The sequence below is a fragment of the Mesoplodon densirostris genome, chromosome X (genome assembly GCF_025265405.1).
Source record: "Mesoplodon densirostris isolate mMesDen1 chromosome X, mMesDen1 primary haplotype, whole genome shotgun sequence".
Taxonomy (NCBI): Eukaryota; Metazoa; Chordata; class Mammalia; order Artiodactyla; family Ziphiidae; genus Mesoplodon; species Mesoplodon densirostris.
Window position 1 is genome coordinate 130,636,581 of NC_082681.1, and position 19,623 is coordinate 130,656,203.

Below are 19,623 nucleotides of genomic sequence, written 5' to 3' on the forward strand. Positions count from 1 at the left end.
TCCGGCTCCCCGGTGCGCAACAGGAGAACTCAGTCTGTGTTATTTAGCACTCAAAATGCCGCAGACCCCAGTAATTACTTTGGATTTCGATTTTATGGGTTATTGAAAGGGGGAAATGTGTCCACGTCTGCTTCTGTGTCCATCTCCTCTTACACACAGGGCTCCTCTGGACCGTGAGAACCCAAGATCGCCCCAGGCGGATGACATGCTTTCAAAGAGGGCAGTCCTTCTCCAAAGACCTCCTCTGGGCAGGCAGACGGCTCCTTAGGACCAGGTGTACGCCTTCCAGGCGTCGGCGGAGCCCAGGAGGACTCCGACACAGAGGACGGCAAGCCTGGACAGTTTCCGTGCTGACAGGTACTAATTACCAGAGCCGACCAAGGCATGCCTGTAAACAACCGAGGCCAACTAAAGAGGGCATGACCTCTTTTTTAAAGGCGCCAGAAGCAAAGGAACAAAAAAATCAAACTAGCCCACTGAGAGGTAACCTACAGAAGGAACACAAGAGCCCACCAAATGCAAACCAAGAAGTCCCTGTCTAGGGCAGACGAGGAGACCTGGTAAACATGTGTGCTCTGCGACAACCTTCGAGATTGGGTCCTGCCAACTAACACCTGGGAAGATGCTGCGTGAGCCATGTTTCTCCTGCCTGCTCCAACATGCCTGCATGCAGGAAAACCAAGGGCTCAAGGGATGGACTGTGGCCCTTATCCTCAGCTAGGCAGGAGATGAGAAACCTTCACCAGGGAGACAAGGGAAGACAGTCTTTGTGGGATGGGCCAGGAGCCTCAGAAAGAATGCGGGCCGGACAGAGGACTGATAAGGTCAAGCTTCCCCACCGCTGAGCCAGCCCGAGCCAGGAATGCAGGGCGGGTCAGCGCTTTCTCACCGGAGATAAGGCTGACTCTTTCCCAGGCACCCGAAGAAGAGACTTTGGCTGTAGGCTTCTGGGAGCTCCCAGGAGCCAGGGTAACAAACAAAGTCATACTCCTGCTGCTGGAAGAAAGGATCACAATCAGTGGATCTCAACTCTGGGAATCCCCTGGGGAGCTTTAAAAAAAAAAAAAAGTGTCCCCAACCAAGGCCAATTAAACCCGAATCTCTAGGGGTGGCAGTGAGACCCAGACAGAAGAGTGTTTCAAAGCCCTTCGGGACATTCCTCCAGTGCGGCCAGGGCTGAGAACCGCTGGTGCAGGTGCTTCTGCAAAGGACCAAATAGTAAATATTTCTGGCTCTGTGGGCCACACACTCCCTGTCTCAGCGCCTCGACTCTGCCACCGTAGCTGCTACAGACAATGGGTAAGTGAATGGACCTCGCTAGGTCCCAATAAAAGTTTATTTACAAACCACCCAGGGTGGACAGGATTCAGCCTGTGGGCCAAAATTTGCTGACCTGTGGTTCAGACTATAATTTACCCCAAGCAAGAACTCCTTCTAAAAGGTCCTGCAACTGGTCATATACTTCATCTGAACGCACCTGGAGGTCAGAGTTTCTCAGGAACGATGAAAAAAAAGTCTCTGAAATAACGAATGTATTCAGTGTTTAAAAAGAAGGCAAGGGCCTCCCTGGTGGCGCAGTGGTTGGGAGTCCGCCTGCCGATGCAGGGGATACGGGTTCGTGCCCCGGTCTTGGAGGATCCCATATGCCGCGGAGCGGCTGGGCCCGTGAGCCATGGCCGCTGGGCCTGCGCGTCCGGAGCCTGTGCTCCGCAACGGGAGAGGCCACAACAGTGAGAGGCCCGCATACCGCAAAAAGAAAAAAAAAAAAAAAAAAAGAAGAAGGCAAACAGAAGAACAAATTGCAGTGAAGAAAGTAGGAGAAAACTCTACAAAATGGAGCTGCAGAGAAAGTACTGGGTGCGTCTTAGAGACTGAGTCCTTTGCAGTGAAGAGTTCCATGCCAGGGTTCTACAGAGCATTGGACAGGACTGGGCCCCAGGCAGCTAGCTCATAAACGAACAGAACTGAAGCGGAGTTGGGGTCTTAGTCTCATGGGGATGTGTGTGCTCAAATCCAGCAAAGCCTGACTTTGTTTTGGTCAGAGACAAAAAAGTTAAGGCTTGGATATTCTCAGGCACCAGACGGCCCAGCCCTGACACAAAATCTTCCCTCTCCAATGAACAGAGTTTTATTCTGATGACTTCCATAACTCAGGGGGAAATCTGTGAAAGGTGTGGAAGAGAGCACTTCCCCTCCCCTTGCCCTCCCCCATGCCCTTCTGCTCCAATATTGGAAATGACTTTCTAGTGAATTCCTCTGTTTACAATTATTGCCTCATTTGCCCCTACAATCAGCTGCTCAGGATAAATCGTGTCCCCGACACCAGGCGCTAAGGAAATATCTGTTGAAAACTAAATGCCTAGTTCAGTGATCCCACTATGGGCCACAGAAAATCGAGAAGCAGAAGGCGATCTGCCTTCCACGTGCCCCCTCAAGCGTTGTGAAATTGCCAGACAGCTTGTCAATTTATAATGGGTCCTTATTTCCAGGTAACTTGAACAATGGGAGGGCAGCCTGTTCCAAAGCCACGATCAGTTCTTCTGAGCTGACGCTTCCGTGTCTCGGAAATACTACACAGCACTGAAGGCTAGCTACACAAAAAGATCTGAGTTCAAATCCAAGGTCTTCCGGTGACTAGGGATGTAACCTTCAAGAAGTAACTTAGCCTACCCAATATTGTTTCTGTGTGTATACCGAAAATAACATTACCATGTTACAATGCTTCACCATGTTGCAATCACAACAATGCAGGAAAACACTAGCCCATTCGATGTTGGTTCCTTTCACTTGGAGTCACTGTCAATGAAGGAAGTAATGGGAAATAAGTCCAAATCTCCCTCTGCTCCCAGTACCCGAGCAAGGAGCCCTGCTTTAGATGACTAACAATGTGAACGATCTGGGTTGTGCCAGACCCAGGTGGCCAACTGGAGCCCAGGTGTGCCATGGATCCTGCCACCAGAAGCTCCTGATGTGGGCCCAGACCTCTGTAGGAGACATCTGGTAGAGCACAAGCCACCAGGATCATTGTCTTGAACTTTAGCCTGTGGCCAGAAATAGTTCATTTGAGTCATATCTAACAGCATTATCCTCAATGAAGTTCAGGTTAAATGGCAAATTGAAAGAGCTTGATCAAAAACCCCAGGGATAGCAGTAACTTGATAAAATGCTTGAATTAGTTCCTAGCTTCCATTCGTAGTCTTTTTCCCTGAGGAGATAGGCTCCAGCAAGAGCCACTGGCATCTCCAGCCCTTCATGAAAATGGCCTAAGCTGGCCTCCAATGCCACCTGCACGAGTAGAGGCAGGGATCATGTCTACGCAGGGACCTCTCACGGGTTGCGGAGTGGAGTCTCATGGTAGGATCTCAAGTCAACACCAGAGTCCTCACCTTCCTTGACTCAAGGTTTCCTCATACATGACTTCAAAGACAGCATCTCAAGTGTTTCTTTTTTACTGGGCATTAATAAAATTCTACGGAGCACAGGAAGAATAAAATTGAGTGCAATTCCCTACTTGCCCAAATGTCAATGGAGTGAAAAGCCCGTGGAAATACAAAAACTGATGCTGAGGGAAGTCCCAGCTCCAGAGGACTGTAAGTGCTGGATGCCCTTACCCTCTAGGCTCCACGTTGCTATGGGACTCCTCCCCTCGGGCTGGGCGTAGAATCCGATAGGCTGCAACTAGGTCCTCCTATATTTGCATCCTCAAGGGCTCCAGTCCCGAGTCCCCACTGTCCTGGCTGCACCAGTACAGTAACCAGTACACAAGACACACTTTCTCTTGATGAAGTTTGTCCTTTCAATGACTGGCAAGAAACTTCCTGCCAGGTTTTTCTGATATGTGCTTCTCCCATCTTAGAAAGACTGACTGGAAAGGCTCTTTGGAGACCTAACCAAACCTGACCAGGGAACAGATGAGGTGCCTACAGGCTACTGGGAAGAAATACTCTATTAGGTTGAATCACATGAAATTGCCAATATTTGGGCCTTTTTAAGCTACAAAAATGACAATTTTATATGGTTCAATCTACTTCTACCAAGTAACTTTTGGAAAGGTTTAGAATCGCTAACTATATGCTTTCAGAAACAGTTATAAGCCAATGCTTTAGCCAAGTGTGACCTCCAGGCACCAAGTCCATGAGATCACTTAAAAGAGACCATATGCCGAGCCACGAAAGTCATCTGAATAGATATCAAAAGATCAAAATCTTATACGTCTAGTATCTGACCACAAGGGAATTACATTAGAAATCAACAATATGATACCTTTAAAAAGTTCCAACAACTTACTTTTTTTTTTGGCCATGCCACTCGGCTTGCAGGATCTTAGTTCCCCGACCAGGGACTGAACCCAGGCCCTCAGCAGTGAAATCGAGAAGTCCTAACTACTGGACCACCAGGGAATTCCCCCAACAACTTACTTTTAAAAAAACCCATGGGTCAAGAGAGAAATCACAAAGAAAATGAGAAAATATTATAAAGTGACTGAAAATGAAAATACCAAAATTTGTGGGATGCAGTTAAAGTAGTACTTAGAGGAGAATTTATACCTTTAGAGGCTATGTGAGAAAAAAGAGAGGTCTGAAATCAATGGTGTAAGCTCCCAATTTAGGAAGGTAGAAAAAGAAGAACAAATTAAAGCCAAACTAAGTAGAAAGAAGGAAATAGTAAAGAGGACAAACCAATAAAATAGAAAACAGACAAGAAATAGGGAAAAAAAAAAAAAAAAAAGAAAACCAAAAGCCAGTTCGCTGTAATGCTACACACAATCAATAAACACTGAGCTATGGTGATTAAGACACAAATTATTAATATCACAAATAAGGGAAAGGACACAAGCTCACCATCCATACATTGAAAGAATCATGCAGGAAATCTACGAAAAACTTCATAAACTTGACAGCTTGGATCAGTGTTCAGCAGATTCCCCGTGGGCCAAATCCAGCTTGTTACTGTTTTTATACTTTTATCAGAACAAGCCACACACGTCATTTAAGTATCATCTCCGGCTGCTTTTGCAGTCTAACAACAGGGTTGAGTAGCTGCGTCTAAGATCATATGACCTACAGAGCCTAAAACACTATCTGATCCCTTACAGAAAAGCTTACTGATTCTTGGATTAGATGAAAGAGATGAATCCCTTGAAGCACACAAATACCAAAACTGATTCAAGAAGAAACAGGAAAATCTGACTAGCCCTGTAACTATTATAGGTATTGAACTTGTAGTTACAAACATTCCCACAAAGACCTCCAGGTCCAGATGGCTTTTCTGGTGAATTCTATCAAACTGTTAAGAAAGCATTAATACCAATCCCACACGAACTTTCCAAAGCCTGGGGAGAAGGGAACGCGTCCCAATTCATTCTGTAAGGCCAGTATTATCCTGATACCAAAATCAGAGAAAGACATTACAAGTAAAGAAAAGTAGGAAGAGACCAGACTTTTCTAAAAACTAGCACTGAGCTGACCCATCACATTCTGATGGACAGTTAAAAAGAAACAAACAAGAAAAAAACTAGTACATACCAACAGCTGAAGAACAAGACATGAAGCAGCCTGGAAACAACCTACCATCATACCTGAGCCTGCATTCTCTCATGGCACATGGAGACACAGCTATCTCAATTCCTACTACAGGAGGCAAAGCCCACCCCCACTGCTCTCTTCTTCACAGCTTGTATGCTGCAGTGAAAAAGATGTTTGGCCCCTTGGCCTCAACTCCATTCTGACCTGCAAAACGGGATAAAGCTTTGACCACGTCTTTAACGTTCAAAGCTGTGTCACCAGAGCCAAATACCTGGCAACACGGCAGTCACGTCACAGGTAAGTCCCTCCGTGTCTCAACCAGACTTAGGTTTTTATACAATAAAACCTAGCAATACCAACTTCATACACTCGCCCCAAGCTCACCGGCGCGCGGGACAGTCATGGCCGCAAGCACGTGCAGTGGGAGGTTAAGCGTGACAACTGTCGGGAAGGGACCGGCTCAGGCAGTGACTGACTGGGTCAGTAACCAGAGGCTTTGGCTTCTGCGACTGGACCTGATTCCTTCAATTCCTGAGCATCTGCTGAGTCCTCCTGACACAGGAGGCCACGTCCGGCAGGCTCCAAAACTCGGAGGGGTTCCCTTTGGAAGACGTCAGTGTGCACCCATCTCACTTGAGGGGCAGAGCTCCCCTGATTCCCCGCGTTATACTGAGTTCCCCCACCTTCAGTGTCTTGCCCAAGAAAGTATGCTACAAAGAGACCCGGGCGTGACACGTGTGGAGGCTCCTGAATCTCTCCATGCAGGACCAACAAAACCACCGTAGGGGCTTCCCAGGGATCCCCCCAGACAAGCAGGAGTAGCTGCAGAGATCTCTGGGTGAAGCCCTTTTCCACCCTGACAAACAGAAGTCAGGAGGTTGTTTCGTGTCGCTACCTGAAACGTGCTTGTTTATTTCCTCCCTTCCCCCCCGCATGGAAGCTCCGTGAGGGCAGGGCCTCTCCTTTCTTGGGCTCCCCTGTGTCACAGTGCCTGGGTACAAGGCGGACACTTGACCAACATCTGCTGAAGGAGCGGTAGTGAATGACCATCAGATTGCAGCGTGGAAGGCTGACTACCTAACAGTTTGCGATTAGAAAATTGAGGAGGCTGCCTTGCCTGACTCAAGCTCAGTGTCTGCAGAAAGCCTAGCAGAGAGACGGCTTGGGAAGTCACGCGTGTTAACCGCGGGGACGGCGAACTCACAGCTGGCGTACGAGCGGCCGTCATCCTCACACATCCTGTGCAGCTGCTGGTATTCCTCCTGGGCCAGCTCGAAACGCTGCTGCTTAATCTGGTAGATTTCTTTCTTGGCGTTGAGGGCCTCCTGGGCTACAATTAAATACTCCTTCAGCATCCGTTCCTGCTCCCGCCTCCACTGTTCTCTGGGATCCTCAATCTGGGTAAGCTCTGAAATTGAAAGGGCAAGAACATAAGGGACTTCAAGGTAAAATCTTTACGTTGACCAATAATCACGCAGTTACATGACTAGTCGATGAGAAAATTAATTAACTACCAGGAGGTACATGATGGAAGCGTCTATGTAACGAACCTCCCAGAGTGTGGATCACCTCCTATTTACACACCCACGCTTGGGACGAGAAGAAAGCTCTGTAGACATGCCATAGCTCCATGCAGGGGAAGACGGTACCAGGCAACTTTTCACACTCTAAGTAAATGTTGGTGGACATGAACCCAAAGGAGGCCACTCCTGTCGAACTAAGACACATGTCCAACCTTCCTCTCCCTGCCTTCTTCAAGCCGGGCTGCTGTGGGCTCTGCTGACCCCGTGACTGGCTCGCCCCCCTTCTCCCACCTCCCAGGCCAGACGGCGTCCTCCTGCATTCTTCGTGGACTTCCCATAAATGTCCCGTTTTCCGCTCTGGCTCTCTCACTCTAGCAGGCCCCATAAGGGCTCACGCCCACCTCCGGCTCCAACCTCTCCCCTGAGCGCCCATCCTTTCCTTCCTCCTCCCTCCTAGAGGCATCTCCGCCTGGACGGACGCAAGGTAATTCTGAGTCACTCGTCCAAAGCAGAACCCATTCTCACACAGCGCCCTTTCACGACACAAACCAAAGCAAAGCGGAGGAAGCCACGCTGACGAGCGCCTGCGTCTCCCGCCTGCCCCTCGGAGTAAGCGCCTTCCTCTGGATCTACCCACTGAGCCAGCCTGGGACTCGCCCTCAGAGGACTCGTGCTCCTTTCCCCACGCAGGGTATTCCATGGGTCATCCACAACTGGCAATTCCTGCCCCTGCGTATCATAGTGGCCAACATACGCCTTCTCTGCTTCTCCCCTTACTTCAGTCAGGCCCTCACGACCTCTCTCCAAACGCCATCCTCTGTGCACTCACCAAAGTGACCCTCCCAACTCTGCCTCCGACTCTCTAACGCACGGCCCTTTTTAAACCACAAGGTTGTGCCTTGGCGTGATGCAATGTTCTGGAACTAGACAAAAGTGGTAGCTGGACAACAGTGTGAATGCACCAAATGCCACCGAACTGCACACTTTTCAAGTGAATTTTACGTTCTGTGCGTCTCACATCAAAATGGTTAAAAATGTAAATTTGAGGACATCTTTGCCCCATACACACAAGAGCACCTGCTAGGATGTTTCAAGTAAGTCCTTCCTTTTTAAACCCCCTCCCAGCAACATCCCCTACCCCGCTTCACACTGCTACCCCAGGGCCCCTCCTAGAAAGCCTCTCTGGGCCTTAAAAGCTCCCATGGGGAAATAAAAAACAAAGGCAACAAAAATCGGGGTCCTGACCTAGCCCCGGAGTCCAGATTCAGTGGGCCGAGGGGGCGCGGGCAGTCACAGCTGTTATAAGTGCCCGGACGTCTCTGACGTTGATTCAGCCGTGACACTCGCCCCGGCCGACAGGCATCGTTCACACTCTGCCCGGTGCACCCGAGAGGCTTGGGAACCTGGCAGGTGATCCACGCAGGGCCCCTCTGGTCCCTCAGCTCACCATCGATCTGCACAGTTCCAACTTAATATTTGACTCCCCAGGTCCTGTGCCTTTAGAGAGCTTTAAAGCTGTGCTATCAAGAGTTAGGTTCTCAGGAGCAAGTTTTCTGGAATAGGGTCTCCGGCCCGTGTACAAATTGTTACAATAATAATCTTTTTTTTCCTGGGGAAAAAAACAGAGTTGGGTTCCCTGAAGGTCTCAGAGGGAGGAGGTGGTATGACTCCGGAGCTGATGTCTTCAGCCACATCCCCCATGGTGCTGGGTCATCCGTTATACTCAAGGGGGCCATTAGAAAGTCCATGGTGATTATTCAGTTTTCGGTTCGTGGCCAAGTCTAGCGTGTCATGTCGAATCCTTACGGTGGAGCCTGGGTCTCACTTGCCTGTGTCCCCAGGGCCTCAAGAGTGGCCAGCACACAGAGGTGCTCTGTGACACTTGCTGTGACTCAGCCAGCAGGACAGCAAGGCACACCGGCGGCAAAGAAGGGGACACAGAGGGAGGAGGCAAGCGGGGTTTACGAGACACGAGCCGGAACGGGTCAGTCCTGGGCCTCGGCGGCAGGTAGGCGGCTTCCAAAAAGGTTGTGCAAGGCGGATGCCTGTGCCGTTCAGCACTGCCGCCCGGGCCCAGAGAGGCCCACAGCACGGGGAAGCTGGCCCAGAAGGCCAGCAGGGCCAGGGCGGCACTCACCCCCCTGCCCAATCCCTGGGTAGGAGCCGCAGTCACGTGAAGGCGGAGGGCACGGATCGGAAATGCCCCTGCCCCAGGACCCTGCCAGGACGCCTCGCCATTCAGGGTTCCAAATGCTGAACTCCGGAGGCCGGCCGGCAGGTGACAATGCAGGAATCAGCCCTAAAGATACCAGCCCGGGGCGATCACACTAAGGGGACAGGAGGAGCCATGGGACTGAGCGTGGAAGAAGCTTAGTCACTCACATGCTGGGCACCCCGCCCCCGGCCTCCCCCCGCACTCAACAAATCGAAGGACAGAAAGCGCACCAAGGGGAACTTCGGATCCCAGTGGTAATGACGGTGACAAAATCACTAGGCAGCTAGAACGAAAAGGGGGGAGTGAAGAAATGTGAATCTGAGAGAGAAATGGGTCCCCAGATGGTCCCTGATGGAGGAAGGCTGAGGAGGCGGCAGAGAGCAAGGAGGGCGGGGCACAGAAAGCCTAGAACCAAATGCTGCCCGGGAAGCAGCGTGTCAGCTCGGCACCCCGGACACTCCAGGTGGCTCAGCCTATTCGGGGGGCCGTCCTGGGCACTGCACGAGGGTGAGCAGCATCCCTGGCCTCCACCCACCAGATGCCCGGAGCACCTCTCCCAGGCATGACCATGAAAAATGCCCCAGACGCTACCACGTGTCCCTGGGAGGCCAAACCAGCCCCAGGTGAGAACCACTGCTCCCAGCAATTCTACCAAGGAGGCTGGCATGGACAAGGACCCATTATTTTAGCTGTGGTCTTTACATCATTTTCTCCCTTCACAAAGCTCCAAAAGGTTTGGTGTATTAAAGTGAAAATCAAAGGGATAAGACAAAATGAAGTTAAGGTAACCACCTGAGCATTCATTGTTCCAAGAACTTGTGAACTTCACTCTGCAAGAAACACCCTTCTCATTTTGAGAGAGATTTCTATTACTAAACTGCCTGGGAAATTTATTCCTTCTTTTACGTATTCAAACTCTGCATTCCACATATTCCATGCAGTCCTGAGCAACACACAAGCCAGGTAGCTACACAACTGCTTCACTTTTTGAAGAACTCAGCTAATCAACACTTCGGATGACCTTGATAAAAATCCAGTTTAACGGTGCATTGGAGAGTAACAATCGTTTCACTCTACAAAAAGAGTTCCTAGCGTCCGTGGGATCAATATGAAAAGTCATTCATATGTAACAACTCAAGTGTGGCACTCTACTTACTATTTATGTGGTCCATGTAATAAATTCCAATTTGTTTATCATATACAGTTTCCCATCCTAAAGGAAGTTCATCCCCAACACAGTCGGCAAAGGTCAATGGCTTTGTTATCCTGCAAAATAAAATTATGAAAGCAAATTGGAAACTGAGGTCAATTTCATGTAAGTTTGCTGAATGGATTCTAGAATTCGGTTTCAATACAAAATTATTATCTAATTGACTGCTTTTGCTCCAACTATTTGGTTGGAAAATTAACTCACTGGCTTTGCCTCAATAATCGTCAGTAACAGTATCAGTACACTCACAGTTAAAAGCATTACTATCTCACAGTGCAACTTTAAATACCGGCAAAAACAGATATTGACAGTTACAAAACAGGTAAAACAAGCATCTTCTTCCAAGCTGTATGTTTAATGAGGTGATGACAATGGAATGTCGCTCTGCCACAACAACAGGAGAGCACCTACGTTCTCATTCCCTGGCAAATGTTTCCCCCTCACAACTTTCAGTTTCTGTACATTACAGCTTAAATGTATCTAAAATGTATTTGTCAGTTTCATCTGCTAGTGGCCGTAAGTGAAGGAGTTAAATGTTAACCACTGACCAGAGGCAAAAAGCCAAACAAGCATGGTAACAATACAAGGAGATGCCTACTAAATACTGCCTGTATTCTTTACACAGTAGGAATCAGAAACTGCAAAGGATCCTCTTTGTTTTCTGGAGAAAAACAACAAAAGCACATTGTCTACAGACATTTCTCCTTGAAGTAAATCTGATCAAGGAAAGCTTGGCTTGACACAGAGAGATAAAGGAAAGGTTTTCCAGATGGGTTTAAGTAGAACCTCCCCCGCCCCTACACCCCATGATCACATTGATTGACAGGACGGCTGTGGCATAAAACAAGCCGCCCCTATAATGGTCTGAGTCCAGGCAGCTATCTATTCAGTTGTCTCTATAAATGCACACTGACTGGTATGCATGGGAACCTGATAACCGAAATTTCACTAACTCAGTCTTCCCGCATCTCTGTTCCAGTCTCTGGCCCCAGGAAAGTGAGACACCACAACCAACGCCAAGCCCCACAAGACACGTATGGATTTTGAACGTGTTACTTCCCCAAACTGGTTCGACAACAAAGCTCTGTCTCTCCCAGTAGCTTTTAGAAACTGATAAACACTATCAGAACGGCACTGATTGAACTCATCTTCGTTTTAAACATAATGGTTTTAAGAAGTTAGAGTCAATATCAAAACAGAAATACATATACAGAAGGTAAAACACACCATGGAAATCCTCTCAAATACGATGTGCTCAAAACCCCGTGACATCACAAGATGAGCCTACTGCGTAGTGTCGGTCCCAGCCCCAAACACCAGTGTCCGCAGCACGGTTCCTTTACGGGTCAGGAATGGTGTGGTGGCGGCGTGGTTCCAAGTCAAACAGGTAACGGCAGACTGTTGTGCGTGACTCAAGTCCTGAATGGGACCAAGCCACAACAAATGCTACCCGAAGATAAACTGAGTCCTGAGCACAGCTCTGCTATTCTAGATTCACGTATAAGCCTAGAGAAAGATGCCCAAGCACAGGCAGGTTCTAAGCATCTTGACATACATGATCTCATTTCGTAGACAAATATAGGTGGGAAGGGCTTCCCTGGTGGCATGGTGGTTAAGAATCCGCCTGCCAATGCAGGGGACACGGGTTCGAGCCCTGGTCCGGGAAGATCCCACATGCCGCGGAGCCACTGAGCCCGTGAGCCACAACTACTGAAGACTGCGCACCACAACTACTGAAGCCCGTGCGCCTAGAGCCTGTGCTCTGCAACAAGAGAAGCCACGGCGATGAGAAGCCCGCGCACCGCAACGAAGAGTGGCCCCCGCTCACCACAACTAGAGAAAAGCCCCGTGCAGCAACCAAGACCCGACGCAGCTAAAAATAAAATAAATAAAATTAATTAATTAAAAATATGTATATATACATATGTGGGAAGCCTGACCTTCTAGCGCTGCTGAGCCCAATTCATTTACTTTACAACTCACAACTGTTATAAAACTATTGCAAGTTCATAGTTTTCAATTTTCTATCCAATAAACAACGCAAGTAAGTAAAATAACACTTCCATACTCCTTCTTCTAAAAATAAACTGACACATCTACCATTTTGGTAAATTTTATTTTGGCCTGATATAGAATCCGTATGTCTGATTCCACTTCTCTAAACAGAGCATGGCCTTTGCACGATCATCCACAGGATCAGTACTTCGAAGCAAGCAGATGACGAGTCACGCCTCTCGGAGTCCAGCTCGCACCATGAGCAAAGAGAAGAAGTTACCAAGTCCTTGCTGTTGATCTCCTCTGTCCACAGGGCTCACACTTGGAGACCCTTTACTCACTTGACAGCAGTTCGAACAGGCTCAATGAAGAAGTTTTCCAGCTTCCAAAGGACAGAAGTGGTAAACTAGAAGGCAAGGACAGGGGGCCCTTGGGCAGGAAGAAGGCAGCAAAGGAAGCAGCTGACAGCAGGGAGAACCACCCACTCCCTGGCTTCATGCATGACGCCGTGAAACATCTATGCTGCACTTCTGCTTCACCCACCTATTTATCAGGAGGACACACCCTCCAGACTTCCAGATAGCTGTAACTTCATTGTATGCAGACAGATTTTGGCATGATTCTCAATAAGAGCATCGAGGATATCTAAATTTATTGTCCTGGCACCCACAGTTATTTATGCCAGTCCAGGCTCTTGAGTTCTCATCTCCCCAGAAACTTGATGCTAGATTTTTCCCACCAACTCCTTCCCACGGTCACCACACACAGACCCCGGGGTATTTTTGGTTCTATTACACAAAGTTTAGGAAATACACCTAAATAGGAGAGAAATGTCCATGCACACCACCACTCAAAAACAACCATTATTCCTATTTTGATGTGTCTTCCTCCATCTTTTTTCTATGTGTTCTTTTTATTCGTCTTTTTCTGACATAGTCATGATCGTACAGTATACACAATTTTCTCCCCTGCCTTTTCCACTTAACTTTGTAACATATTTACTTAATAATTCATACCTTGAGTCTCTCCAAAGATTACTCAAGATGGCCTAACGCTATAGCCTAAGTATTCTGTCCCCACTTGTTATAAATTATTTGTAAACATCACCTGGAACAAATGAATAGATTAAGCTCCTTGAGAACAATTACCCTGTCTCAGCTGCCTTTGAACCCCCAGCACCCGGTCTAAGAATAAATAACTTGCATTTTTACAAACAGTTCGTTAAGGGGATTAATATGTTTTACCTAAGCACTCTCCTACTATTTTTTTTTTTTTGCGATACGCGGGCCTCTCACTGTTGTGGCCTCTCCCGTTGCAGAGCACAGGCTCCAGACGTGCAGGCTCAGTGGCCATGGCTCACGGGCCCAGCCGCTCCGCAGCATGTGGGATCTTCCCAGACCGGGGCACGAACCCGTGTCCCCTGCATCGGCAGGCAGACTCTCAACCACTGCGCCACCAGGGAAGCCCTCTCCTACTATTCATAGCTACACTATTTCCTAATTTCTACTAGTGCAAATATTCATGAGAGCTGCTTTGGAAAACAGTTCAGCAATTTCTCAAATATATAGTTAAACACAGAGTTTCCATATGGGTCAGTAATTCTACACCTAGGTGTATACCTAAGAGAAACGAAAACATGTGTCCACACAAAAGAATGTCCACAGCAGCATTATTCGCCATAGCCAAAAGGTGAAAACAACTAAGGGCCATCAACTGATGAATGGACAAATAAAACATTGTCTATCCATACAATGGAATATTATTCAGCCATAAAAAAAGAATGAAGTACTGGCACATGCTACGATATGGATGGACCTTGAAGTCACTGTGCTGGGTGACAGAAGCCAGACACAGTGGCTACATGTTGTATTCATCCATCTCCAAGAAATGTTCAGACCAGGCAAATTCATAGAGACAGAGGGTAGATCAGTGGTTGTCAGGGGTTGGAGATAAAGAGAGAATGGGGAGTGACTGCTAAGGGGTTAGGCTTCCTTTAGTGGGTGATAAAAATGTTCTGGAATTGGATAGTGGATGATGGTTGCACAACTTTGTGATTATACTAAAAACTAGTAAACAGCATGCTTTAAATGGTGGTTTTTATGGTATATGTGAATTACATCTCAATTTTAAAAACTATGACGATAGGAACATCTCTGTGCATATAGCTCATAATCTGTATTTACAATTATTTTCTTTGAAAGATTCCCAGAAGTAAATTTACGGGGTTGAAGGGTATGAAGGCCTTTTCTCCTTACTGTGAAGTCAACGTAAAAAATTCATACAGTAAAGTATAAAGCACAGGAAATAAAATCACCTATAATCCAGAAGCCCTGGATTCATGGTTTAGCTTATTTTCCTACATTTTTCCACAGCTGATATCATACTAGATACAATTTCACACACTAATTTTTTTCATTTGTGTATTTCCTCATGTCCTTTAAGTCTCTGTCATCATCGCTTTCTGTCATTTTAGAACCTTCCGTCATATGCAGTAAACCATTACTTTTTTACCAGGCACCTCAAGTCATCTATTTAGGTATGTCCCAATTTTCTGCTCTTTCTTGTAAATCATGGACATGAGCTCACAGCAAACACCTGATGTATACTGCCAAGGTGCTTTAGCATCAGCATACACTCCTACCAGTGAAGTGAGAGATGGCCTTTCTCATCACTCTCTGGGGATATCTTGAATGCATTTGTTCAAGGGCTCGGGACAAATCTGGATGGCACGAGCGTGCCTCACTTTCAAAGAACAAGCAGGTAGGGAGTGCAGCGTCAGCTCCCCGGCATTTTCAGGCTGTGGGGGAAGTGTGCGATGAGCTGAGAAGCCGGGCACCAGTGTCCTCCCGCAGCCAAGTCCGCTCTGCAGTGGGACATGAAGGCCCCCACGCGGCCAGTTCTCACTGGTCTCCTCCTATCTGAGCGACGTCAACCTGGAGCTGCCAGCTCTCCCTGCCCTCAACCGCCCCGCACAGATCTTCCCACCGTAGATTCCCCGCTTCACAAACGGCTCTTCTTGGCCTCAGCAGAGGACATGAATATGGTTTGCTGGACGTTCTTACCAGAACTGGTCCACAAGAAGGGAGAGAATGCTGGAGGACACAGACACGGGCTTCTTTTTGTTCCCTTTTGCCTGCTGCATCCTGCGGGGCTCTTTAAGAAGTGGCACTGGGCCATCTCAGCCAGTACCAGTTCCCAGAGAACCATTTACTTCCATGAAACCTTGCATGAGTCATTCCTTCTCTCTCTGGGCCTGCCTCAGTTTCCTAATCTTTAAAATGGGGGGGGGGGGTACTTCTCTGGTGGTCCAGGGGCTAAGACTCCACACTCCCAATGCAGGGCGCCCAGGTTCGATCCCTGGTCAGGGAAGTAGATCCCACATGCATGCCACGACTAAAGATCCCGCGCGCCGCGACTAAGACCCGGTGCAGCCAAATAAATAAATAAACATTAAAAAAAAAAATGGGGGTGATCCGACCAACCTCGCGGGGTCATGCTGGCTGGGTGCAGCCTCCTCAGTTACAGCGTGGAGACCAGGTGCATCCACTCCCCTTCCTGCTTCCCCCGCAACCTCCAACAGACTTGCTTCAGACCCTATTAGTTTCCTCATGCTGCTGTGACAAATTGCCACAAACTTGGTGGCGTTAAACAACACACTTGTAATCTTACAGCTCCGGAGATGAGAAGTCCAACTGATTTCACGGAACTAAAACCAGTGTCTGTAATAGACTACTGGCATCCGCGGTGGCTTCTTGCACCTTCAAAGCCAGCCACGGCCGGCAGAGTCTTTCTCAGGATGCCACCTCTCTGGTTCTCCCTCTTCCACTCAGAAAGACCCTTGAGATTACACTGGGCCCACCCAGATCATCCAGGATCACCTCCCCGTTGCAAGATCCTTTATTTGGTCACATCTGCAAAGTCCCTTCTGCCGCGGAAGGTAACATATTCACAGGTTCCAGGCAGTAGGGCGTGGACGCCTGGGGAGGCGATCACTCTGCCGAGCAGACAGCCGCCGAGGGACTGCAGGGCTGACAGCGGGTGGGGCCGGCGGCAGCGGCCCAGTGCATCAAGAGCCATGCCCTCACTCCCGGCCACGCTCAGGGGGCTGGAATACCTGACACTGACTGCCCTGAACTGCAGAAAAGTAAACGTGGGCGGCAGAAGGTGAGAGCAGAGAGCAAAGTATGAGCACTGGTTCTTTTCATTCGATCCCTGAAGGCAAGTGAATTTATTTGGATGATACACAAGCTTTCTAATGCTGAGACTGTTTCTTTAACTGAGGTAACACTGGTTTATAACAATACGTTTCCCGTGTACAACGTATTTCGGCTTCTGCACACACTACAGCGTGCTCACCACCAAAAATTTAGCTTCCATCCGTCACCATACAGTTGACATGCGTTGATGCAGCCCTTCCCCCCACCCCCTCCGCTCTGGCAACCACTACTGTTCTCTGTGTCTATGTGTAAACACTGGTTCTGAACACATTTTCTTTATCCAAAGGGGGCCAGGGTAATCCTGTGGTGCCTGTACTACACTTTCCAGTCTCCTGGAACAAGATAATCTCTATATTTCCCATTCACGCTGATTTATTTATTTATTTATTTATTTATTTATTTATTTATTTATTTATTTATTTATTTTGCGGTACGCGGGCCTCTCACTGTTGCGGCCTCTACCGTTGCGGAGCACAGGCTCCGGACGCGCAGGCTCAGCGGCCATGGCTCACGGGCACAGCCGCTCCGCGGCACGTGGGATCTTCCCGGACCGGGGCACGAACCCGCGTCCCCTGCGTCGGCAGGCGGACTCTCAACCACTGCGCCACCAGGGAAGCCCCACGCTTACTTTTAATATGCAATTCAGAGAGGATACTATTCATCTCAATTTCATTCCAAACCAATCCTCAACAAATGATGATGACTCCCTCACCTTTTCGGACACACCGGGTTCACAGCGGGTTTCACAGCCCGCCTGAACACGGACCCCAGGCTGTTTGTGCTTATTTACGTGGTGAGTTAGACCCTGTTTGCTGTGCTACTGCTTCTCCAACTTCAATGGTGTAACACTGATACCCAAGAGCTGGGTTCTCACTTAGCAGTGAGTGGGTCCCTGAACTCCCTGAAATTACACAAAAACAGCAGAGTTAAAACAGCAATGAATACACCACAAGCCTGCCACATTCGTCCTGAAAAGTCACTCAAATAATCACATTTATTATTTCTAGAACACGCATATACTTGACTTGGCAATTGTCATCTAGTCTCAATTCTAGGATTTAGGGTAAAAAGTAATCACACCCAAAACTCAGTCTAAACATTGCAATTGACATTTCAGTGTATTACTGTAGCACGAGTGACCCGATTTTAGTGTTGAGTCTTAGAATTGTTCTTGAATTACATTTGTGGTTTCCATGTGAAAAGACTGTTAATTACATATTATCAGTCTGGGGGCTTCCCTGGTGGCGCAGCGCGCCACAACTACTGAGCCTGTGCTCTAGAGCCCACGAGCCACAACTACTGAAGCCCGTGCACCTAGAGCCCAAGCTCCACAACAGGAGAAGCCACCGCAATGAGAAGCCCGCACACTTATCACTCTGTAATCATTATTTGATATGGCTGCCTCCCCTATTGGTCTGTGAGTTCCTTGAGAAGAAGGATTCTGTTTCTCTAATTTGTCTTTTTAGAGAGCCAGAGCCCTCACATACAACAGGCCTTCATTAAACTGTTTGATAAACTAATCAGGCCAATTTCAGAAACTCATATCATATAAAAACCACAATGGAGCCAATTAGTAGTCAAGGAACAACTGGAAGAGGGCAGACTAGAATCTGACTGAGCTTGCAAAGCCTAAATTGTAAGAAAAACAGGGCTCAGGAGGCCAAGGTGCTACGGGATCATTCCTCCCTCGAACAGCTCTCCTTAGGCAGATACATCCTAGCAAGGGAGAAAGGTGGTTCAGCAGGCCACAGAGCGTGATGAAATGTCCCTGAAGACCTCCCACAACCTCTGTTCTGATTCTCTACCGACCAAGTCCACTTCTCATCTACACTATGGTTTCCTGAGTGTGGGCCTTTCCACCAGGAAGGGAGTCCGGGGTGGACAGGGGCGAGATCCTGGCAAGATGCTATTTCCTCCAGCAAAGAATAAAGTGTCCAAAGGCAAACCAATCTAGGAGGTATTTCGGACGACCGGCAAACTTCCTGGGGGCTCCACCTCACCAGAGATCCTACCGGTTCTCACACGGGTTCAGATACTGGTGAACCGAAGTCACAACACCTGAAAAAGACCACGAGCTGGTGACTGAGTAAGTGTAAAGTCCTACAGTGTATGTTTTGTTGAATCATCCTGACAATGGACAGACACTGCAACAACTTGTAAAAACATCATGGGAGGAAAAGCTTCCAACTGAGGCAACTATATTTTAAGCACTTACTAGTGAGGATGAGCCTGGGCAAATGACTGTCTGGCTGTGCCTCAGTTTTCTCATCTTTACTATGGGGTGGTGGGGCTGAAAGGCTGTAACCAATATCAAGGTTTTGGGGACTTATTACATAGTCCATAAACATGCATTTTCCTTCCATGTTATTTTTTCCTCTAAAAACTGGGGGAATGTCAGTATTATTCTGATGTAGCAGTATAATACTATACGAGTGGAACACAGTTTAAAAGCCTGGGATTGAGATGCTAGAATGCAGGGCTGAGCAAGCTGCCCACAGGCCAATATGCAAGTCTACCACCCAAAGGAAACCACAGCCAGAGGGGCACCCGATCGCAGTCACCTGCCTGAGCACCTCACCCAGGACGGTCTTCCATCTTGAAAATGACAGAAAAAGAATTTCTCATCAAGTCCATCAAGTGCACAATCCTGAGATAAGTGAAAACACTTTGTTCACCTCAAATGTAGGCTCTAATGATACAACTCAGACTAAAATAAAGACAAGGGGCTTCCCTGGTGGCGCAGTGGTTGAGAGTCCGCCTGCCGATGCAGGGGACACGGGTTGGTGCCCCGGTCCGGGAGGATCCCACATGCCGCGGAGCGGCTGGGCCCGTGAGCCGTGGCCGTTGAGCCTGCGCGTCCGGAGCCTGTGCTCCACAACGGGAGAGGCCACAACAGTGAGAGGCCCACATGCCGCAAAAAATAAATAAATAAATAAAT

General features: G+C 48.2%; 1 protein-coding gene across 3 annotated transcripts in view; it reads right to left on the reverse strand.

The window, feature by feature from the left end:
- WWC3 (WWC family member 3) overlaps window positions 1–19,623 on the reverse strand; it is a 118,761-nt gene that overhangs the window by 66,958 nt on the left and 32,180 nt on the right. Inside the window, exons 2-3 of one of the 3 annotated variants that reach the window (XM_060087990.1) lie at window positions 10,420–10,529; window positions 6,730–6,933 (exon numbers count right to left, since the gene is read on the reverse strand). In XM_060087990.1, the coding sequence (XP_059943973.1) occupies window positions 6,730–6,933; window positions 10,420–10,529 (314 nt within the window). Of the gene's footprint in view, window positions 1–6,729; window positions 6,934–10,419; window positions 10,530–19,623 lie in introns of those variants that run through there. The other 2 variants (XM_060087992.1, XM_060087991.1) reach the window with 2 other exon arrangements.